At 54.8% G+C, this 19,892-nt stretch overlaps 6 protein-coding genes across 7 annotated transcripts; 4 read left to right on the top strand and 2 right to left on the bottom strand.

Moving 5' to 3' along the window:
- Positions 1–707: 707 nt before the first annotated feature.
- Positions 708–1,577, top strand: IUM83_09543 (RRP15 protein; the record flags this gene model as incomplete). Its single annotated transcript, XM_067933990.1, has 1 exon — positions 708–1,577. One exon carries the CDS (start codon positions 708–710, stop codon positions 1,575–1,577), a length of 870 nt encoding a protein of 289 aa, XP_067796837.1.
- A 152-nt stretch (positions 1,578–1,729) lies between these two features.
- IUM83_09542 (fact complex subunit) lies at positions 1,730–3,824 on the top strand (the record flags this gene model as incomplete). Of its 2 annotated transcripts, none has more annotated exons than XM_067933989.1 (10): positions 1,730–2,134; positions 2,226–2,288; positions 2,354–2,458; positions 2,514–2,546; positions 2,617–2,689; positions 2,771–2,834; positions 2,897–3,126; positions 3,210–3,393; positions 3,472–3,653; positions 3,721–3,824. In XM_067933989.1, the coding sequence occupies 10 exons, from the start codon at positions 1,730–1,732 to the stop codon at positions 3,822–3,824; spliced, it is 1,443 nt and encodes a 480-aa protein (XP_067796836.1). The 2 variants fall into 2 exon arrangements, with proteins under 2 accessions (XP_067796836.1, XP_067796835.1); XM_067933988.1 differs by having other exon boundaries at positions 3,718–3,824.
- Positions 3,825–6,038: 2,214 nt separating this feature from the next.
- IUM83_09541 (uncharacterized protein) lies at positions 6,039–6,405 on the top strand (the record flags this gene model as incomplete). Its single annotated transcript, XM_067933987.1, has 3 exons — positions 6,039–6,047; positions 6,120–6,135; positions 6,209–6,405. The coding sequence occupies 3 exons, from the start codon at positions 6,039–6,041 to the stop codon at positions 6,403–6,405; spliced, it is 222 nt and encodes a 73-aa protein (XP_067796834.1).
- A 1,008-nt stretch (positions 6,406–7,413) lies between these two features.
- Positions 7,414–7,933, top strand: IUM83_09540 (uncharacterized protein; the record flags this gene model as incomplete). Its single annotated transcript, XM_067933986.1, has 2 exons — positions 7,414–7,550; positions 7,612–7,933. The coding sequence occupies 2 exons, from the start codon at positions 7,414–7,416 to the stop codon at positions 7,931–7,933; spliced, it is 459 nt and encodes a 152-aa protein (XP_067796833.1).
- A 2,936-nt stretch (positions 7,934–10,869) lies between these two features.
- IUM83_09539 (uncharacterized protein) lies at positions 10,870–11,388 on the bottom strand (the record flags this gene model as incomplete). The annotated part of the gene is made up of 1 exon (XM_067933985.1): positions 10,870–11,388. The coding sequence occupies one exon, from the start codon at positions 11,386–11,388 to the stop codon at positions 10,870–10,872; it is 519 nt and encodes a 172-aa protein (XP_067796945.1).
- Positions 11,389–15,162: 3,774 nt separating this feature from the next.
- Positions 15,163–15,876, bottom strand: IUM83_09538 (Necrosis inducing-like protein NPP1 type; the record flags this gene model as incomplete). The annotated part of the gene is made up of 1 exon (XM_067933984.1): positions 15,163–15,876. The coding sequence occupies one exon, from the start codon at positions 15,874–15,876 to the stop codon at positions 15,163–15,165; it is 714 nt and encodes a 237-aa protein (XP_067796946.1).
- Between the last annotated feature and the right edge of the window lie 4,016 nt (positions 15,877–19,892).

The following is a 19,892-nucleotide window of genomic DNA, read 5'->3' as shown; positions in this document are numbered from 1 at the left end:
AAGTACTCGAGCCGAACTTTTGATTATGGGACGCGGGTCGCATATCTGGATCAAGCTACGTTTTGGATTAGTAGATTCTCATTGGTAGATAAGGATAGAGTTAGGCTCTGAGCTTGATAGACTTTAGGATGGGACCTGGATACTTGTTTGCATGTCCAGGTCGCCAAGAACTACTGGTTGTGCGGCGGCAATGAGCCGACGCCAAACTAACGATTCAATCAATCACTTTTCAACTTCCAATCTTCCTCTCAAGTGTTCGGTGGGCGCCCGCCACTGCGCCCTCAAGCTTCGGGTCTTCGCATCGGTTTGTGTGACAGCTTGACTGCGAGCGTTTGGCTCCTGGATGTCTTACGAGTCTCTCGCTAAAACGTCTCCCGCCAAGCCGTCGCAATGGTCACCCGGTTGCTGCTTCGTGAAGGCAGTGGCTCGTAGTTCACAGGTTTGCCTTTGAGAAGTTCTATTTAACGCCTTGCTGACCCCCAACGTGCACCTATAAACAGACATTAATTTTGGCCAATCGGATTCGGGTTCTTCGTTGTGGTGTCTAGTTGCCTTCGTTGTAGTGTCTAGCGATAAATATCCCGAATACAGCTCTCTCCAAATCTATCGGTTCTGCCAACAAGTGCGTTTAAGTTTACATGCAGTAACTTTACTGGGAGACTTCAAGACGTGCGCCACACCACATTACCATTTCCGTGCCCGCGACAATGGCGCGACCGAAGAGCATCATGCTCTTCGCGAGCGAGGTGCCCGTGATCAGCGCGCTGAACCCGTATCGCCAGATCGAGGACGTGTTCCTGGCTGCGTGGCGGCGCTCGGCCCCGCAGCAGGTGGCGCAGCTGCAGGCGCGGCTGTCGCTGGCGCTGCCCACGCCCGAGGAGAAGCTGCAGGCCGTGGTGGAGGACCTGGGGGCGGCCCCGGCCGTGCGCGAGCTGCTGCAGGAGGCGGCGCAGGCCGAGACGGTGCAGCAGGTGGCCCGCGCGCAGGCCAAAGTGGCGCAGACATTGCCGGCCGCCGCCCCCGCCGCACTCAAGGCCGAGGTGGTGCAGTTCGTGACCTCCGCCATGCACAAGAGCTTCGGCGTGAGGCAGGAGAGCGCGGGCATCGAGCAGTACGAGGCGCAGAGGCGCGTGCAGGTGCAGGAGCGCAACCTCGTGTTCTCCAAGAGGGAGGTCGCGTCCGTGGGCGGCCACCGGCTGCTGGTGGGCGGCAAGATCGACGGCCGCGCCGACGGGAGGGTCATCGAGGTCAAGAACCGGCTGCGGAGGTTCCTCACGCCGCTGCCCAAGTACGACGTGGCCCAGCTGCAGACGTACCTGTTCATCCTGGACGCGCGGGAGGGGGAGCTGGTGGAGCATCTCAAGGCAGACACGGCCCAGACCAAGGTGACCAAGGTGCCGTGGGATCCAGACATGTGGCGGCAGCAGATCGAGCCGTACCTGCTCAGGTTCGGCAGCGCGCTGACGTACCTGATGAAGGACGAGACGGCGCAGAGCGACTTCCTGCAGTCGGACGGAGGGCAGCAGAGAGAGATCATTAGGTACCTCTGGAGTCAGGACGTGCAGCGCACAGACTGACGGACAGTGGACTGGTAGTGGAGCTGGTATGGTGGTTGTTAGAAATGGATCGAAGTGTTATGAGACCGAGTTGGTAGTGTCTCGACTCGAGTGGTCGTGGGGATTGGTGTAACGGGCGAGGCTCCCAGAGCGGGCAGGGGCCAGCAGCAACGATGGCCGACGATAAGGAGCTGGCGGAGACGGTTCGAGCAGCGTTCGCCTGCTATGACGAAGACAGCAGCGGGTGGATTGACGCTGCAGAGCTGCGGCACCTAGTGGCAGACTTAGGCGGCGTTCTCACGGAGCGGGACTTTCGCAAGGCGCTGCGCATTTTGGACCGTGACGACAACGGCGTGATTGACCAAGACGAGTTTACGGAGTGGTGGGTCGGACAAGCTAGAGGCGACGAAGCTTCCGGAGAAGTTGAGAAAACTTTGGCACGGCTCAAAGAGCTCGGTCGGCAGCGCTTTAAAGTCGACCTCCATACGGCGTGCTGGGGTGGCTTTGAAGACGTTGTTGCAAGACTCGTGGACAGTGGCTCGGAGCTAATTAATCAAAAGGACTCGTCCGAATACGGCGTAAGTACACTTGAACGAACATTAGGGCAATGTTCGAGCTAATGATGTTGTGCTTTCGTGTAATGCACCCTATCCTCTTGATCTATGACAGAATCTGAATACCCCGTTACACTATGCGGCCTACCAAGGACATGCATCGATTTGCGATGTCCTCGTAAGTTGCCAGCCTCTCTCGGGTATTGCGATAGACAGCAATTTGACCACCTTTTGTTGTTGTAGATAAAGCGTGGAGCAAGCATAAACAGTGTAAATGGTTCTGGGTGCACACCCATGTTTTTCGCTGCTCAGCAAGGACGCGTGGAGGTTGTCAAACTACTGCTGCAGGTGCGTGATGCTTGTTGATGTGCCTCGTCACTGTCGTCGTGCTGATACTGGATAGAGCGATGCTGAGCTTCGGGTTGCAGAGAGCAAGGTACAACGGTTCGCTGTGAATGATCTGGTTAATTAGGAGAATGACGGATTACTTATTTCTGTTTGCACAGCACGGGCTAACGCCAGTGGATGTATGCACAACACCAGCTATAACAGAGTTGTTTAGGAATTTGTCGGGAAAACGTACGTGCTACGACACTCTTGGTAGTTTATCACGTGTGCGTCGAGCTTGGCTAACTTACCAACAACTCGTGTGTTTTTCAGCCCCATCGATTCCTGCTGCACCAACTCTCGAGACCGTATCAGACACGGAACTGAAGATTTTGTGGTAGGATCTCTGTTTCCTGTTCTCAATGCGAAGTACTGAGTCATCAATGCATGCATATACAGGTCTCCACCTCGGCCCAATTTGGATGAGGTGGTTCCTGTGTCTGGGTACAAAATTAAGCTTACCTCATCTTCGAGTCCGATGAAAATCATGCTGGCAGTTGCATTCCCTACGGAGACGTCAATCAGTGGTCTTAGTGCTGATACCGAGTATGTTGCCGCAATTTGTGCCATCAACCTGCATGGTATGAGTGAATTTAGCACGGACTCCGATCCTGCAAAGACGAGAAAAGGTAAGTTCACCTTGGGTTACTGTCATTCGGTGTCACCGAGTTTCGGTGTCTCCCTCTAACCGGCGCGATTTACTTCGCTGCAGCAAAACCTTCAGCACCAGTGCTCTGCGTCACTGAAACCAGACCAACGGACTTAACTTTGATGTGGGCTTTAGCGGATAGTGATCGCCAACCTGGTGTAACCTGTGTAATTTATCTGTCGTCCCCCGAACCTGACGGGACATGTAAATGGGAGCCAGCATTCAAGACCGATGACCGCTCTATCACGTGCGTAACTGAGGCCCGTGCGAAGTTCACAATTATAATTTGCTCCTTCTTACCTAGCACAAATTGTTGCATGGTTAGCACGACGACTTTGGAAAAGTTGCTTCCCGACCACCGATACAAGCTTCGTGCAGCCGTAATCAACGACGATGGACAGCAGACACTGTCGGACGCAATAGCAACGAGAACTGCCAGCAAAGCGGTTGCTAAGCGTGGCGCCCCGGGTAAACTATTCGGCGCAGTCAACGCGTTGAGATCGTTTGGTGCGTCCACATTTATTAATGCTTCCATTAATCAGAATTCATCCAAGTAATACCTGTGTTGCAGCAGCAAACAAAAGCGGAGCCAAGGAATCGAAGGAAGTTGGCACTGTTCTGTCAAGCACATCAGCCGCAGAGAATGTGACTAGCGAGTCCGCGATGCAGTGGAAATGAGTTCAACAAAATATCACTGCTAGGTGGCTCTGAATGCGCCACTGGCGATCGGAGTGCATTGTTGCTATTGCATTTTAAAATGGCGCACTTCTGTTGTGGTTAGTTAGACGTACACCTTCAACACCCTCGCTGAACGCCTCGAGTGTGAGCTGCCATTTTGTTAGGGCCATCAAATCGAGGCAGCTAACAGCTTTTGAGAAAGAAACGTCGCCAGTACATAGGCCTCAATGGTCGGCATGCCTGCCTTCTCCTCGCCACGGCTCACAACACGCCATATATTGTTATTATACGACAATGTCCACGACTGCTGCGAGCTTCTGTCAAAGGCCATCCGTCCCGCAAAAGAAAACTTCCGAGAGGTATTGTGTGTAAGGATGAAACTTTCTCCGTGTCGTTTTGTATAGACGAGCGCATATTCTTCAGCATGGTGCATTTATCAACTACAAACGGCTGACACGACAACACATATTGACTGATACGACAACACATAGATCGCAGTATGTAGAACATGTAAATGATGTCACGAACGTACCTCCTCGTACAACACTTTTCTCCCCGCAATATCGCGCTTTGACATCATCTCCTAGATTGCTTGTTCCGTGGCCCCCACACTGAAAAGAACATCATGGCGATTCACAAGTTGCGCTTGGAGCTCGCAGTCACTGCTTTTCCGAGACATGGCACCGAGACAACCTCAAGTTCTGAGACAACTCGGTTTACGTAGTGGTAGCGCTTAGCAACGTCTGAAACACCACGTTATTATCGATCGGAGGTCGATATTCGACTTCCAGTCGAAGTGCTTCAGCCACAATTTTCGTGGAGAACTGCTGTGTCAACTTTCGGTGAATCCTTCGAATGTACTTCACCTGCAACCTCAGCCATACTCCGATATCGATGCAATCAATAAAGGCAACAGGAATGAAAAACACCGCAGACACAAAATGGTGTACGTATAAGTACACCACGAATGATTTCATGAGACGAAATGGTCACGAAATGTTGCCAATGCTACCATAATGACAGTGGAAACGTTGACAACAAGAGAGCTTTTCTGTATGGTGCTCTAGGGTGTACGAGTATTCGTTGCTTGAAGTGCGGTTGCCACAAGCGCTCATGTCAAGTGAAACGAGCTTCCGAGAACTCCAACTTCATCTCGAGAGTTTGACGCGAGACCAGCCGCCAGCTCCGTATCTGCGTGAACACCGTCGCAAGCTGGTAACCCCGAAGACAATCAATCACCTACAGAACTTCTCGCTCACGACGTTGAGTTCGAGTCGTAGACAACCTGTAACCAAGATCTGTTAGTGCTGGCGGCAATGTAAAGCGCTTCGCCAGTCTCGAAAGTGCGTGGCACTGCAATTTACAGTTGCCGTGCTTGACGAGGATTGACACTGCGTGCCAGCAATGGACTTGTGGCAGCAGCGCCAGCCGCGGGGTGGGACCAGCGGTGGCCCGCCGATGTCCACGTGCGCGCACGTCATGCAGACGCGCGGATCTTCGCCCGAGTCAGCTGGTCGACAGCGCCGGACCTGTTCGGCTGGAAGCGTGTGCAGTCGGTGGCGCGTCGAGTCCGCCGCCAAAGATACGTCCACCATCAACGGATTGAAGACCTCGCTCGCGATCGAGCCGAGCAGGCGTACATGCACTTGCATTGCACTGCAAGTTGCAGTGTTCCAAGGTCTGGCTCTGCCAACTTGGCAGTGCGAAGGCCGAGGCCACAGCAGCGGTGGGGCCACCGAGCAAGCATGCACACGAACACTACCATCACGCCGTGATTCACAGCGACGCCATGTCAAACGGGCGAGAATAAACACGCGGCGTGGCGCTCGTTAGCCCGGTAGACGCGGCGGCAATGGCGGCGATCATGCTCATGACGTTGTGCCGGCCCTAGCGAACCAGCAGTGCTGTTTGGCGATCTTTGGTTGGCGCAGTGCTACTCGAATAGGGGGCTGCCTAAAACGATGGTTGGGATTCGCCTGCACTTGAGCGTTGGTTGCAGTACATGGGCATTTGTTGGTTCGGCCTTATGCAAGCCTTTGGACGAGACAAGCAAGATGCTGAGTTTGCTAGAGCTGCGACTGGCGGTACGTGCCTCCCGGCCGTCTGATGTTCGCTAGTGTTCCCAGATTTCCGGCAACTCACGGAAGTGACGCGAGATCGGCAGCTCAATCCCCAAAGCGGCCGCGCCGCTAGGTTTCCCTTGAAGCTGCAGGGATGAGCGAGGTATTGAAAACCTAGGTCTTCAGGCTTGGCACCATCAGCCCTAACGCGCCGTTTACGCTCCTTGTGTCTTAGAGTCGAGCATTCATGCGTCTCGCAGATATGACCATCATAGCGAGCAGCTGTGTGCTCATTCTCCACGACCTGGGATCTGCAAATGGCAGATCCAGTGTTGGCAGTGCCGTGCCGAGCCGCAGTCCTCTTGTACTTGCGAGCCTGGATCCAGGACGACGACGATGCTGCGCACGGGGAGAAGCTGGCTGGCCTGGATTCTTCACTAGTGCACCCCCCAGCTGCGCCGCTGCGCTCTGTGCGCTGCACGACGTACGAAGCCGACCCGCTGCCAGTCTGCTGCTCGTGAGTGGCAACCTCGCCATAGCAGCTCAGGAACTGTCGACCAGCGCTCCTAAGCTTCTACATACGCCTGACTGTTGCTCTGATGCTCGCTCGAGTCGGCCGGTCAGCTGGTCGACATCCTGGCGAGGCTGCTGCCACCGGCCATCGGCATTGACACGCACCACGTCGATCCTCCCACTGTGTGTGGTCCACTCCGGTCTCTCTAGCGCCACACAACACAACGGGCTTTCGGCGGCACTGGAAAGTTTCCAGTGGAAACCCCTCGAGTGGAAACGAACGGCTCGCAACGGCAGCACTCCATCGCCTCCAAGCACTCGACCAACCTCATTTACCGTCCAGCACAGGACGGTGGGTGTTAGTTTAACCACCAACGCCTTGCATGTGGCTGAAAAAATAAATCAGCAAGCGTGGCGACCGCGGTAATATATGTCGTGGTGATTCGGGCGACGACGCCATCACGCGTGAAACCAAACCATCGCCGGAAGCACGCAGCGGCTGCTCCGTCGCCATCACGTGGCGCGCACGCACACACGAGCGAGCGAGCGAGCAATGCTCGACCTGTAGCTGTCGGCGTACTTTACACGCAGCTGTAGCTGCATGTATAATACATGTAGCTGTAGCTGTAGATGCAGTGCCGCTGCTGGAAGCCTTCACATGCGCTGCGGCGGTGGCGCCACCGACTGGACTGCGGCACCACCGACCACTGGCCGGCGCATGGCCTCTGCAACCAGTTGGCGCGAGTCGCCGCAACTGCGGGCGCCGCGGCTCTGCACGCGCGGGCCCATCGCCTGCTGACTCGACGCCGCGCTCTTTGCGCTCTACGCCTGCCTGGCGGGCGCAATCGGCCGCTGACGTCCCCATTCCTGTATTCACCTGACTGCAGCGAGGCCGGTCGTGCGCGAAGGAGGCCAATTGTTCCGCGGCCGCCACCGAGAGACTCCGCTCGCAGACTCAGACACTCAGACGCCCACCCGCTCAGACACTCAGACACCCAGACAGACAGAAGCAGGCCATGCGACGCAGCATGGAGACCGCCGAGCAGAGCGTGGAGGCGAAGCGCGTGCGCTGGGGCACCGTGAGCGTGCTGGAGTTCCGCGTGGGCTACAACGCCAGCGCCGTGCCGGAGAGCGGGGGCCCGCCCGTGGGCTGGTGGGCGCCCCACGCGCCACTCGTACTCGATGCTGCCGGCCGCGGACGACGCCGCCGACAGCGACAGCGAGTGCGAGAGCGTGGACTCAGACGCGGACGCCGAGATGCTGCCGCTGCAGGGCTCGGGCCGCAGCCGCGACGAGCTGTGGCTGGAACCGATGGAGCGCGCGCGGCTGCTGGCGGAGGAGCACGGGTTCCCGCTGGAGGACATCGCGCTCATCTGCCGGGACGTGCGGGCCTCGCTGGACGCACGCGCGTTCTCGCAGCTGGACGACGTGGCGGAGACGACGACGACGACGACGAAGATGCTGGAGGCCTCGAGCCTCACCTCGTGCGGCGGCTTGTTTGCGAGCGGCGCGAGGGAGAAGGTGCTGCTGTACTAGCTAGTCCCGAGGACGTCGGGCTGCCTAGTACAGCAAGCAAGCAGCTCGAGGTCGCCGCGTAAAATTATGGAGGGCGCCCGGGCGTCGCTCCCCCGCCAGTATTTATTGCTCCGTTCACCTGTAGCTATAAGGAGTCTTTATGGAAAACAAATAGACCGCCGTGTTCACTACTACTGCTGTGCATCAGACAGTTTTGCCGGCGTTCGTTTCGTGGTGAGTAGTGGATTGTAGTGCTGGTCATCAAGGCGAGTGGGGCCAGATGCGGGTGGTCGGTCATCCATCTATCGCACCCAAACACGGGATTTATCTGGCGGTGGCCACAGATTCGTGGTGTTGCTAGCACACTAGTGACGCGGCGAGTTCGATCGCGCCGACCCCCTTGCTGGCCCAACCGATGGCCACAGGCCCCAGCCAGCGAGAGAGTGCACGACGGTCCGAGTGAATCTCCTTAGCCCCGGTGGTGCCAACCCGTACGAGTCGACCGTATTCGGTTCGGTGATGCGTGCGTTGGCATTGTGCTTTCGACGTGCATGGCGATCGGCCGACCAGCTCTCGCGACTTACATGTATAATACGGAGCGCACTGAAGCTCGCTCACTCGCTCGATCTTATCATCGCGCGCTGCAAAATCTGGTCCTGCCGAGGTGAACGGCGCAACTCGCAACTTGCGCCAGGGTGTTCACGACAACAGTATCCGCGCAGTGATTTTGATGGTAAACCTCGCAGCATGGTGTATGGATACCTTCAGATGAGTGGTGCGGAGGTTATCTGTCATGGACTTTAAATCTAACAGCACTGAGATCGGCATCGCTCGCTCATCGCCTGAAGACAAGGAACTTGGAGCCTGGCGTGAGTGTTCCAACTTGGAAGTTCTACATGCTGCAAGTTGCAGCACATGTTGCAACCTGGAACGCGTGCTTCCTGCACGCACTACAGTACATTTACTGGGACTCCCGCGGGAAGCACGTGCCGCCAGTCGCAGCTCCGGCAACCTCAGCATCTTACTGTACTTGACTCGTTCAAAGGTTTGCATAAGGCCGAACCAGCAAATCCCCGTGTACTGAAGCCAACGCTCAAGTGCAGGCTGGGTTTCGCCTGCACTTGAGCGTTAGCGGGTTACCCAGCCATCGTTTAAGGCAACCTCCTATCCGAGCAGAACTGCGCCAACAAAAGATCGCCAGGCAGCACTGCTGGTTCGCTGGGGCCGGCACAACGTCATGAGCATGAGCGTCGCCATTGCCGCCGCGTCTGCCGGGCTAACGAGCGCCACGCCGCGTGTTTATTCTCGCCCGTTTGACATGGCGATGTTGGTGTGCATGCTTGCTCGGTGGCCCCACCGCTGCCGTGGCCTTGGCAGAGCCAGACCTTGGCGCACTGCAAGTGCAAGTGCATGTACATCGGCTTGGCTCGATCCAGAGCGAGGTCTTCAATCAGTTGAAGGTGGACGTATCTTCGGAGGCGGACTCGACGCACCACCGACTGCACACGCTTTTAGCCGAGCAGGTCCGGCGCTGTCGCCAGCTGACTCGGGCGAAGATCTGCGCGTCTGCATGACGTGAGTGCGCGTGGACATCGGCGGGCCACCGCTGGTCCCACCCCGCGGCTGGCGCTGCTGCCACAAGTTGGCGTCGATCCTCGCCAAGCAGGGCAACTGCAAGTTGCAGTGCCACGCACTTCCAAGACTGGCGAAGCGCTTTACATTGTCGCCAGCGCTACGTGTACATGTATTTAAACGGGCTTGGAAGTGATGAAATTAACAACTTTTGTGTAAAATCAATTGCGGTAGCATGTACATGTTCAGTAATACGTGAGCGATTACATGCTCAAGTTTCAGGTACATATCCGGAGTCGACGGCTGGTCTCCCATCAAACTCTCGCGGTGAAGCTGGGTTTCGGTGCGTGCAGTCGTTGAACTGCGCACGTGCGAACGTGTTCGCAAATGCACTGAACTTCGGTAGTACCGAATGCCTTTTGAAGAAGGTGGGGAAGCTGTGGCGCGATACAGCACGTGCTGTAGGCGTCAGCTTGATGAAACCACAAAGGCGTATCCGTAGTTGATCAGTCGGTAAAACCTACCACGACTTTTAACGCAGAGGAATTGGTGGTAAATTCAGGAGACGCGGTTGCATGTAGATCGTATACGTCGAAATTGCATGCCGAACAAAATATAGAACCTAAATGTTAAACGAATTACAGTGGTATGGCCCGTGTACAGAGCTACAGGTCGACCACTACGATTCGCGGATACTGTTGTCGTGAACACCCTGGCGCAAGTTGCGAGTTGCGCCGTTCATCTTGGCAGGACCAGATTTTGCAGCGCGCGATGATAAGATCGAGCGAGTGAGCGAGCTTCAGTGCGCTCCGTATTATACATGTAAGTCGCGAGAGCTGGTCGGCCGATCGCCATGCACGTCGAAAGCACAATGCCAACGCACGCATCACCGAACCGAATACGGTCGACTCGTACGGGTTGGCACCACCGGGGCTAAGGAGATTCACTCGGACCGTCGTGCACTCTCTCGCTGGCTGGGGCCTGTGGCCATCGGTTGGGCCAGCAAGGGGGTCGGCGCGATCGAACTCGCCGCGTCACTAGTGTGCTAGCAACACCACGAATCTGTGGCCACCGCCAGATAAATCCCGTGTTTGGGTGCGATAGATGGATGACCGACCACCCGCATCTGGCCCCACTCGCCTTGATGACCAGCACTACAATCCACTACTCACCACGAAACGAACGCCGGCAAAACTGTCTGATGCACAGCAGTAGTAGTGAACACGGCGGTCTATTTGTTTTCCATAAAGACTCCTTATAGCTACAGGTGAACGGAGCAATAAATACTGGCGGGGGAGCGACGCCCGGGCGCCCTCCATAATTTTACGCGGCGACCTCGAGCTGCTTGCTTGCTGTACTAGGCAGCCCGACGTCCTCGGGACTAGCTAGTACAGCAGCACCTTCTCCCTCGCGCTGCTCGCAAACAAGCCGCCGCACGAGGTGAGGCTTGAGGCCTCCAGCATCTTCGTCGTCGTCGTCGTCTCCGCCACGTCGTCCAGCTGCGAGAACGCGCGCGCGTCCAGCGAGGCCCGCACGTCCCGGCAGATGAGCGCGATGTCCTCCAGCGGGAACCCGTGCTCCTCCGCCAGCAGCCGCGCGCGCTCCATCGGTTCCAGCCACAGCTCGTCGCGGCTGCGGCCCGAGCCCTGCAGCGGCAGCATCTCGGCGTCCGCGTCTGAGTCCACGCTCTCGCACTCGCTGTCGCTGTCGGCGGCGTCGTCCGCGGCCGGCAGCATCGAGTACGAGTGGCGCGTGGGGCGCCCCACCAGCCCCACGGGCGGGCCCCCGCTCTCCGGCACGGCGCTGGCGTTGTAGCCCACGCGGAACTCCAGCACGCTCACGGTGCCCCAGCGCACGCGCTTCGCCTCCACGCTCTGCTCGGCGGTCTCCATGCTGCGTCGCATGGCCTGCTTCTGTCTGTCTGGGTGTCTGAGTGTCTGAGCGGGTGGGCGTCTGAGTGTCTGAGTCTGCGAGCGGAGTCTCTCGGTGGCGGCCGCGGAACAATTGGCCTCCTTCGCGCACGACCGGCCTCGCTGCAGTCAGGTGAATACAGGAATGGGGACGTCAGCGGCCGATTGCGCCCGCCAGGCAGGCGTAGAGCGCAAAGAGCGCGGCGTCGAGTCAGCAGGCGATGGGCCCGCGCGTGCAGAGCCGCGGCGCCCGCAGTTGCGGCGACTCGCGCCAACTGGTTGCAGAGGCCATGCGCCGGCCAGTGGTCGGTGGTGCCGCAGTCCAGTCGGTGGCGCCACCGCCGCAGCGCATGTGAAGGCTTCCAGCAGCGGCACTGCATCTACAGCTACAGCTACATGTATTATACATGCAGCTACAGCTGCGTGTAAAGTACGCCGACAGCTACAGGTCGAGCATTGCTCGCTCGCTCGCTCGTGTGTGCGTGCGCGCCACGTGATGGCGACGGAGCAGCCGCTGCGTGCTTCCGGCGATGGTTTGGTTTCACGCGTGATGGCGTCGTCGCCCGAATCACCACGACATATATTACCGCGGTCGCCACGCTTGCTGATTTTTTTTTCCAGCCACATGCAAGGCGTTGGTGGTTAAACTAACACCCACCGTCCTGTGCTGGACGGTAAATGAGGTTGGTCGAGTGCTTGGAGGCGATGGAGTGCTGCCGTTGCGAGCCGTTCGTTTCCACTCGAGGGGTTTCCACTGGAAACTTTCCAGTGCCGCCGAAAGCCCGTTGTGTTGTGTGGCGCTAGAGAGACCGGAGTGGACCACACACAGTGGGAGGATCGACGTGGTGCGTGTCAATGCCGATGGCCGGTGGCAGCAGCCTCGCCAGGATGTCGACCAGCTGACCGGCCGACTCGAGCGAGCATCAGTGCAACAGGCCGTACCTGTCAGGCGTATGTAGAAGCTTAGGAGCGCTGGTCGACAGTTCTTGAGCTGCCATGGCGAGGTTACCACTCACGAGCAGCAGACTGGCAGCGGGTCGGCTTCGTACGTCGTGCAGCGCACAGAGCGCAGCGGCGCAGCTGGGGGGTGCACTAGTGAAGAATCCAGGCCAGCCAGCTTCTCCCCGTGCGCAGCATCGTCGTCGTCCTGGATCCAGGCTCGCAAGTACAAGAGGACTGCGGCTCGGCACGGCACTGCCAACACTGGATCTGCCATTTGCAGATCCCAGGTCGTGGAGAATGAGCACACAGCTGCTCGCTATGATGGTCATATCTGCGAGACGCATGAATGCTCGACTCGTAAGACACAAGGAGCGTAAACGGCGCGTTAGGGCTGATGGTGCCAAGCCTGAAGACCTAGGTTTTCAATACATGTACCTCGCTCATCCCTGCAGCTTCAAGGGAAACCTAGCGGCGCGGCCGCTTTGGGGATTGAGCTGCCGATCTCGCGTCACTTCCGTGAGTTGCCGGAAATCTGGGAACACTAGCGAACATCAGACGGCCGGGAGGCACGTACCGCCAGTCGCAGCTCTAGCAAACTCAGCATCTTGCTTGTCTCGTCCAAAGGCTTGCATAAGGCCGAACCAACAAATGCCCATGTACTGCAACCAACGCTCAAGTGCAGGCGAATCCCAACCATCGTTTTAGGCAGCCCCCTATTCGAGTAGCACTGCGCCAACCAAAGATCGCCAAACAGCACTGCTGGTTCGCTAGGGCCGGCACAACGTCATGAGCATGATCGCCGCCATTGCCGCCGCGTCTACCGGGCTAACGAGCGCCACGCCGCGTGTTTATTCTCGCCCGTTTGACATGGCGTCGCTGTGAATCACGGCGTGATGGTAGTGTTCGTGTGCATGCTTGCTCGGTGGCCCCACCGCTGCTGTGGCCTCGGCCTTGGCACTGCCAAGTTGGCAGAGCCAGACCTTGGAACATTGCAACTTGCAGTGCAATGCAAGTGCATGTACGCCTGCTCGGCTCGATCGCGAGCGAGGTCTTCAATCCGTTGATGGTGGACGTATCTTTGGCGGCGGACTCGACGCGCCACCGACTGCACACGCTTCCAGCCGAACAGGTCCGGCGCTGTCGACCAGCTGACTCGGGCGAAGATCCGCGCGTCTGCATGACGTGCGCGCACGTGGACATCGGCGGGCCACCGCTGGTCCCACCCTCGGGGGTGACCCCGCGGCTGGCGCTGCTGCCACAAGTCCATTGCTGCCAATCCTCGTCAAGCACGGCAACAGTAAATTGCACTGCCACGCACTTTCGAGACTGGCGAAGCTCTTTACATTGCCGCTAGCACAAAAAGATCTTGGCTACAGGTCTTCTACGACTCAAACTCAACGTCGTGAGCGAGAAGTACTGTAGGTGATTGTCTCCGGGATTACCAGCTTGCGACGGTCTTCACGCAGATACGGAGCTGGCGGCTGGTTTCGCGTCAAACTCTCGAGATGAAGTTGAAGTTCTCGGTGCGAAGAGCTGGCTCGTTTCAGTTGACACGAGCGCTTGTGGAAACCACACTTGAAGCAACGAATACTCGGACACCAAGTATCCGTATTGGCACCGGTACGCAGTTTGCGGATTTGCTTGATCGCGTCGTGAAACTCTGGGCAGCGCGTTCTCCTCCAACACCAAGTCGGCAAACGAGTTTGGGCTGGGCAATGCATCGACCAGCACCAGCGAATTTAGCCTGCACCTATTGACCTATCATATAGAAAAGTTATCTTGTTGTCAACGTTTCCATTATCATTATGGTAGCATTGGCAACAAGAAAACATTTCGCGGTACGTACATCATTTTTTGTCTGCGGTGATTTTCATTCTTGTTGCTTTTGTGGAGAATCTATTGATGTTTTAGCCGCGCAAACTCGAGAGAGAAATCTGAACTAGCACACTGTGCCATACTAACACCATAATAATATGGTCGAGGCTTGCTCGATTGGCTCAAAACTGTCTAAAATGAGCATGAATAGAAACCTAATACATAAGAGATGCAATCGCAAACGAACTAACCCGCTGGTGTCGTGATTCATCACGCTCTGCTATAATAGTCAGTATCACTTTTATTCATTATCACCACCGACCTCTACTGTAGTGTACTTTCACATTAAAATCAAAGATTACCTTAGGTTATGCGGATATTCCCTTGAAGTGCTTGAAAATTCAATCAGGAGTGATTCCACTGCTCATCGACCTTGTGGGATAGAAATACAGACATAAGACGTTTTTGGTCGGTTCGCTAAAGAAGACGTAAGGAAAGCTGCGATCTAGAATTTATGCGCGATCGGTGCTGCAGGAACTTCAGTCAATCTATTCCAGAAAGCTGACCTTGAAACTAGGTACAGTAGTGTTTCACGTTAAGAAAAAGTATTAGGCTGTCAAAATTGTCGATAACTGGCGTGAAATCGGCACTATGCGCCAACTCAAGGGGATTCCTAGTGTCCCTGTGGGAAAGGCCCCACAAAGGTCAAGCGTTCCTTTGAGGATTCGAGTCTCGCTCGGAGAGACTTCCGATACAAATGCCATGTAAGTCTATTTCCGACCCCCGACCTCCATCACTATATCCCCTGGGAACCCCATGCATCCACTACTACCCCAGATTTATTCGCCTGCAAAAAAAACAATATTTTGCATTATAAAAGGAACTTCAGAATCGTCACTACGACCAACTTCTCACTCGGATCTTTTAAAATCCTTGCGCTAATATGCAAGAATCTTCATGCAAGGACCAAACGTATTGCAACGCATACTCTCCCATACACTTCCCCGATATCTACCACGGAGAGGCGTTGCCAATCTTCCTCATGAAATTCCCCTCGTTCATGGGCACGTTGGCGTCACCGAAATTCACAGTGTTGAGAGAGCGCCGCGCTGCGTCGGTCATCTGCTCCCACATGATGAGGTCCTGGGTATCACCATCCTCGTCGGTGCTATCCAGCGCGTGATTCACGGGCCAATGACTCTCGTAGTTGACCTTGGCCGTGTTACCGGCGATAGTGCCGGCCTTCGGTGGGGCGTACTTGGAGTAGCCGCTGTGCGCAGACGGAGTGACTGCAAGAATCTTCGGGTTGGTAGTAGCCGGGTTGTCAATCCACACAATGACGTGCTCCCAGTCATGACGATGTCCCAGTCCGGTGGACGGCGAGTCCTTGGGGAAGTACCACGAGTACATGATGGCCCAGCGGCCTTTGTACCAAGTGGAGCGGCCGTACACCTGGGAACCCCAACCAGAGCCCTTGCAGCCAGCACTGGGGGCCCCATGCGTTTGAAGCCCGCCGCTCGTTTCGCCAGCAGCGTTCACGGCGGGGTACGGGTGGCATCCGTTGGTGATGTGGATCTGGGGCTTGAACTTGACGGCAGCTTTTTCGGAGACAGAGACGGCTTTCGGCTGAGCAAATGGACGAACTTGATCGTGATCAACGGCAGCGACGTCGGCAGCAGCAGCGATTGCGGAGACGAGGGTGGCGAGGAAGATGCGGGAGTTCATCGCCGAAAAGTGGTGGTAGGGTGGGCGCTGGAGGCTTGTTGGTTGTAAGCGAATCTTAAACTGAGCCGATCTGGTCATGGTATCGAACGATGCGCCAATTCCTGTCAAAGGAGCAAGGCTACTTGCCATGCACAGTCCAACGAAGTGCAGTAGAGTTTCCACAATGTGCTGCACCTACTTGTTGGTTGCCTGATCATAGAGAGTTTGTGTGCTAGTCGCGCGTGTGTACATGTACAACAGTATGAGGTAGCATTACTGTAGCACCACGGATGCGGCCATTACGGACAGAAAAACGCCGCGATGAACGCGATGAGTTGCTACACGTCCTTGGAAACTGCACGGTGTACTCGACTGTGTGACGTAAATATTCAAGCTGGTCACGGAAGAAAACAATATGTAGAGGCTAGTGCACGTATTATAGCAGTAGCATCACCCTCGAACCACGGCAGATCCGCATTTACACACTCAGCTACGATGTCGTGCCGAGCTAGTGTTTGACGTAATGTAACAGGCAGTAAAACGAGTGCTACATGTACGAGAATGCTTGCACTTTGTTGTAGTCGCCGCCAAATCGCATTCATATGATGGGGCATAGCCCCGCAGTAACCATGAAGCAACACCAGTGCACGAGCTGACAAAAATATTTTCCACGCGCACGGCGAACATACGTTCGCACCTGGCATGGGAACGAAGAAACCACCTATGAAAACGATGGTATACATGCATATGAGAGGCACTGGAGCTTTAGTAGGGCGGTGGGCTACCGCGTCACCCTCTTCATAGGTGCCACCGTTCTGCCAGGGAAGGTTGTTGGTGTAACTTATCAGCTATGGCGCCGTGTGCCATGGTGCTATAAGCCGTGATAGACCTGTGTATGTGTGTGTGAGGAGGGAGGGGGGGTGGCACAAGTTTCACTTGAATCGACCCGACGCGGTAGTTGAAGCTGTACTCACAACTTGCGCGACTACTGCAAACACCATAATCCTACTCTGGACTAATCTTCAACGATTGGGAGGTAGACGAGCGTTGTGTCGTGCAAGAAGAGCAAGCTATTTATCTAATAGAGACTTCCACTGGAACTCCCAGAGCGGCGGGCGTTTAGCCTATAATCCCATACTGTGGTGACTCAAAATCATCAGCTTGTGTGCTCACGATGGGCATTTAATCCGCTGTGAGCATGGAGAGAGAGCAGACTAGAATCACAAACTTGAATGAACTTGAATCGGCAATCGACACAGGTAATTTCTTGTTTGCTGTCTATACTATATAATAGTTGCACTAAAAGATCTGTGCAAGCGGGTGTATCTGGAAGTTGGATGACTACCCATTATCCTACGCTGGCCAGATTAATCTTCAAGGAGAGTTCATTTCTGTCAGTAAGATGCAGGATTTCATAAAAATATATAGCAATATCAAGAACTGGCATATTTTTCATACAATACATGTAATGTATTTCCGGCTGTCGAACTTTGCCAACATTAACTTCTTTTGGTGTTGCCACCCCGTGCAAAAACCTATTTCACGATTGAAAACCCACTCCAATATTAAAAACGATATGTGTGATATGTGCAAAGGTACGAGCTGGTGTATTTAATCCCGCCGACTTCCAACGTTGCTGAACGTTTTTTCAGCAACGCAAGGATTATTTTGTCGCCGCTTCGACAAGCGATGGCGCTGGTGCAGCTCGAGAACATTCTCTTTCTCAAGATGAACCGCCGTTTTTGGAACCTGTCGACGGTGCGAACGGCGGGTAAGCAGTTAGGTAGTCGCGCGCAAACTTGATTTCAGCTTGCTGCATTATGCAATAATGTATGTCTCCTCTCCCTCGGCCATTTTCCATTATCTATTTCATGTCATGTATAACATGTCATGGCAATAGTATTTTAGGAAACCCTGGTACGATGTCATCGTACCAGGGTTTCCTACCATTGTAAAACAGGGGGTGCGTGCAAACACACGCTGGTGGGATTGGCAACGTAAATCGGTGAGAAGAGTTGACCCACTGGAATCTGTTTTTTTTTTTGCTACAACATTCTACCAGGACAAGTGTCATGCCAGAAAATCGAGCCTCCCCCAAGACATGCTAGTAATGCTAGTAATGGTGTATCTAGGTGAGGAGGTGGGAGGTTGAAAGTATCGTAAAGCTCTGTCCAGACGAGAGAGGGAGTTGTAATAAGGGTCCGCGAGTGGGCGGATGCAAACAAACCGAATTTGTCCGTAAAGAAAATGTTTTTTCGAAAGAGTGATTTGATGGTTTTATTTGTTCGTAGAACACCGGGTTCTGAGGATGACTGGACGACACGGTCGTCAAAGGACTGTACTACCTCACATAAGAGCGATTGCATACGGTTATGGGCTGGGTTAAAAATCAAAAGACTTGGGGACCTGGTGTTCGATTCTCCCAAATACCCACCTTTCCATTCTCGAACGGTATTTTACCAACCTTCCTAAGGCGTATGTGCTCAAGAGAGCAGTTCAGAGGTCCTCTGTTTACATATGTAAACCATCGAGTTTTTTTGATATGCGCCTGTCAAAAATCGATCTTGGCTAGCCCACTAGAAGTAGATCTACCTCGACGGTCGCTTTGCTACAAGTTTGTCGTTCAAATCTCTTCAATGGAACGCATGGGAGAATGTCGATGGTGTCGCGAGAACTTTGGAAGCATTGAAGAAGCGCTGTTGGAAGTTCGAAGAAGAGGTCTGCGTGGCGAACTGCTAGCCAAGTCACAAAAGTGCTGAGAAGGCTCTGCTGAAAATACTGCGCGATTCGGTGATGAAGGACCCCCCCCCCCCCCCCCCCAGCTGACACAGGATCCATCAGGTCGAACTTACCGTTCACGCTGAAGGTCATTGTGCTCTCGCCAGCCAAGCTCATTAAAATCATAACGGAGTTGGCACCGAGAGTTGTACGTTACCACATCACCGGAGCACGGAGCCGATAATGCTGGTCATCCTGGAAGCTAGCTTGAAGTGGTCCGTCGACACATTCAGATCGAGGCACACAACAAGTGCCCCGGATAAATGCGTCCGAATTGTTAAAAAGCAGCCCAATTTTATCCTGTGCAGAGTTCGGTGAGCTGGCCCCCAGCTCTCCAGCGTAATTATTCACATTATAAATGGCTGCGAGCTGGATTTGAAGCTCCGAAGTAGAGCAGTTTTGGTCGTATTCGCTGATTTTGTAATGTTGAACGATTTCCGAAGCTGACGGACGTTGGCTAACAGTCCGCCAGTGGATGACATCATATTTTCTACCGTGCTGTTCACTGCTTGAGCTACTGCAGCCAAGAGGGCATGACCAAACGCGACGCTTTTCAATAACGTCTCGCGCGTAATATTGCTCGCGTTCATTTCGTCCGACACGTTCAGCAGGCTGCCATTAGCGAGCAACTCGCCACCATTGATCTTCGCGTACTCTACTACAATGTTATTCACTGCGACTCCAGCAAAACATGACCGTATGAAATGCTCAGGAGCACAGCCGATTTGTTTATATTCATAGCGTTCGTTGAGTCCAGCGAGCTCAGTCGCCCAACACTGACTAACAAGTCACCATTGGTTTCTTTAGTAGTTGTTCGTATTAGCTAAATGACATCAATGAACCTCAATTCAAAAACAAAAAAAGCATACACCATTGAGCTCTCCACTGTGCTTTGTCGATTAGTTCCAGCGCTGCGTTCCCGTAAACAGCCCCCTGTGTTACAGGGCTCCGCAAAATACAATACGATATTGATTTGGTGCTCCAGTCTTCGGCAGTTAATTTTCTTACTGTTTTCCACTAAGGTATCCATCATGTCGACAATATAAAACTCCTGAAATGAGGAACTGGCCGTAGTACTACAAGGTACCCATAACTGCACGCCCGACAGAGTGACATGTACGGGGACGACCCGAGGCAGCTTGAAATCATCTCCTCGAGCGTAGTATCCATGACAGCAGTACTGGGCAGAACGAGGAGCACTCTGCAACATCGGGGCGAGAATTGACAATGAAGTTCAGAACCTAACGGGGATCGTCCTG

Source organism: Phytophthora cinnamomi, assembly GCF_018691715.1.
Source record: "Phytophthora cinnamomi strain GKB4 chromosome Unknown Contig15, whole genome shotgun sequence".
Classification (NCBI taxonomy): Eukaryota; Oomycota; class Peronosporomycetes; order Peronosporales; family Peronosporaceae; genus Phytophthora; species Phytophthora cinnamomi.
This window is presented reverse-complemented; position numbering and strand designations above follow the sequence as displayed.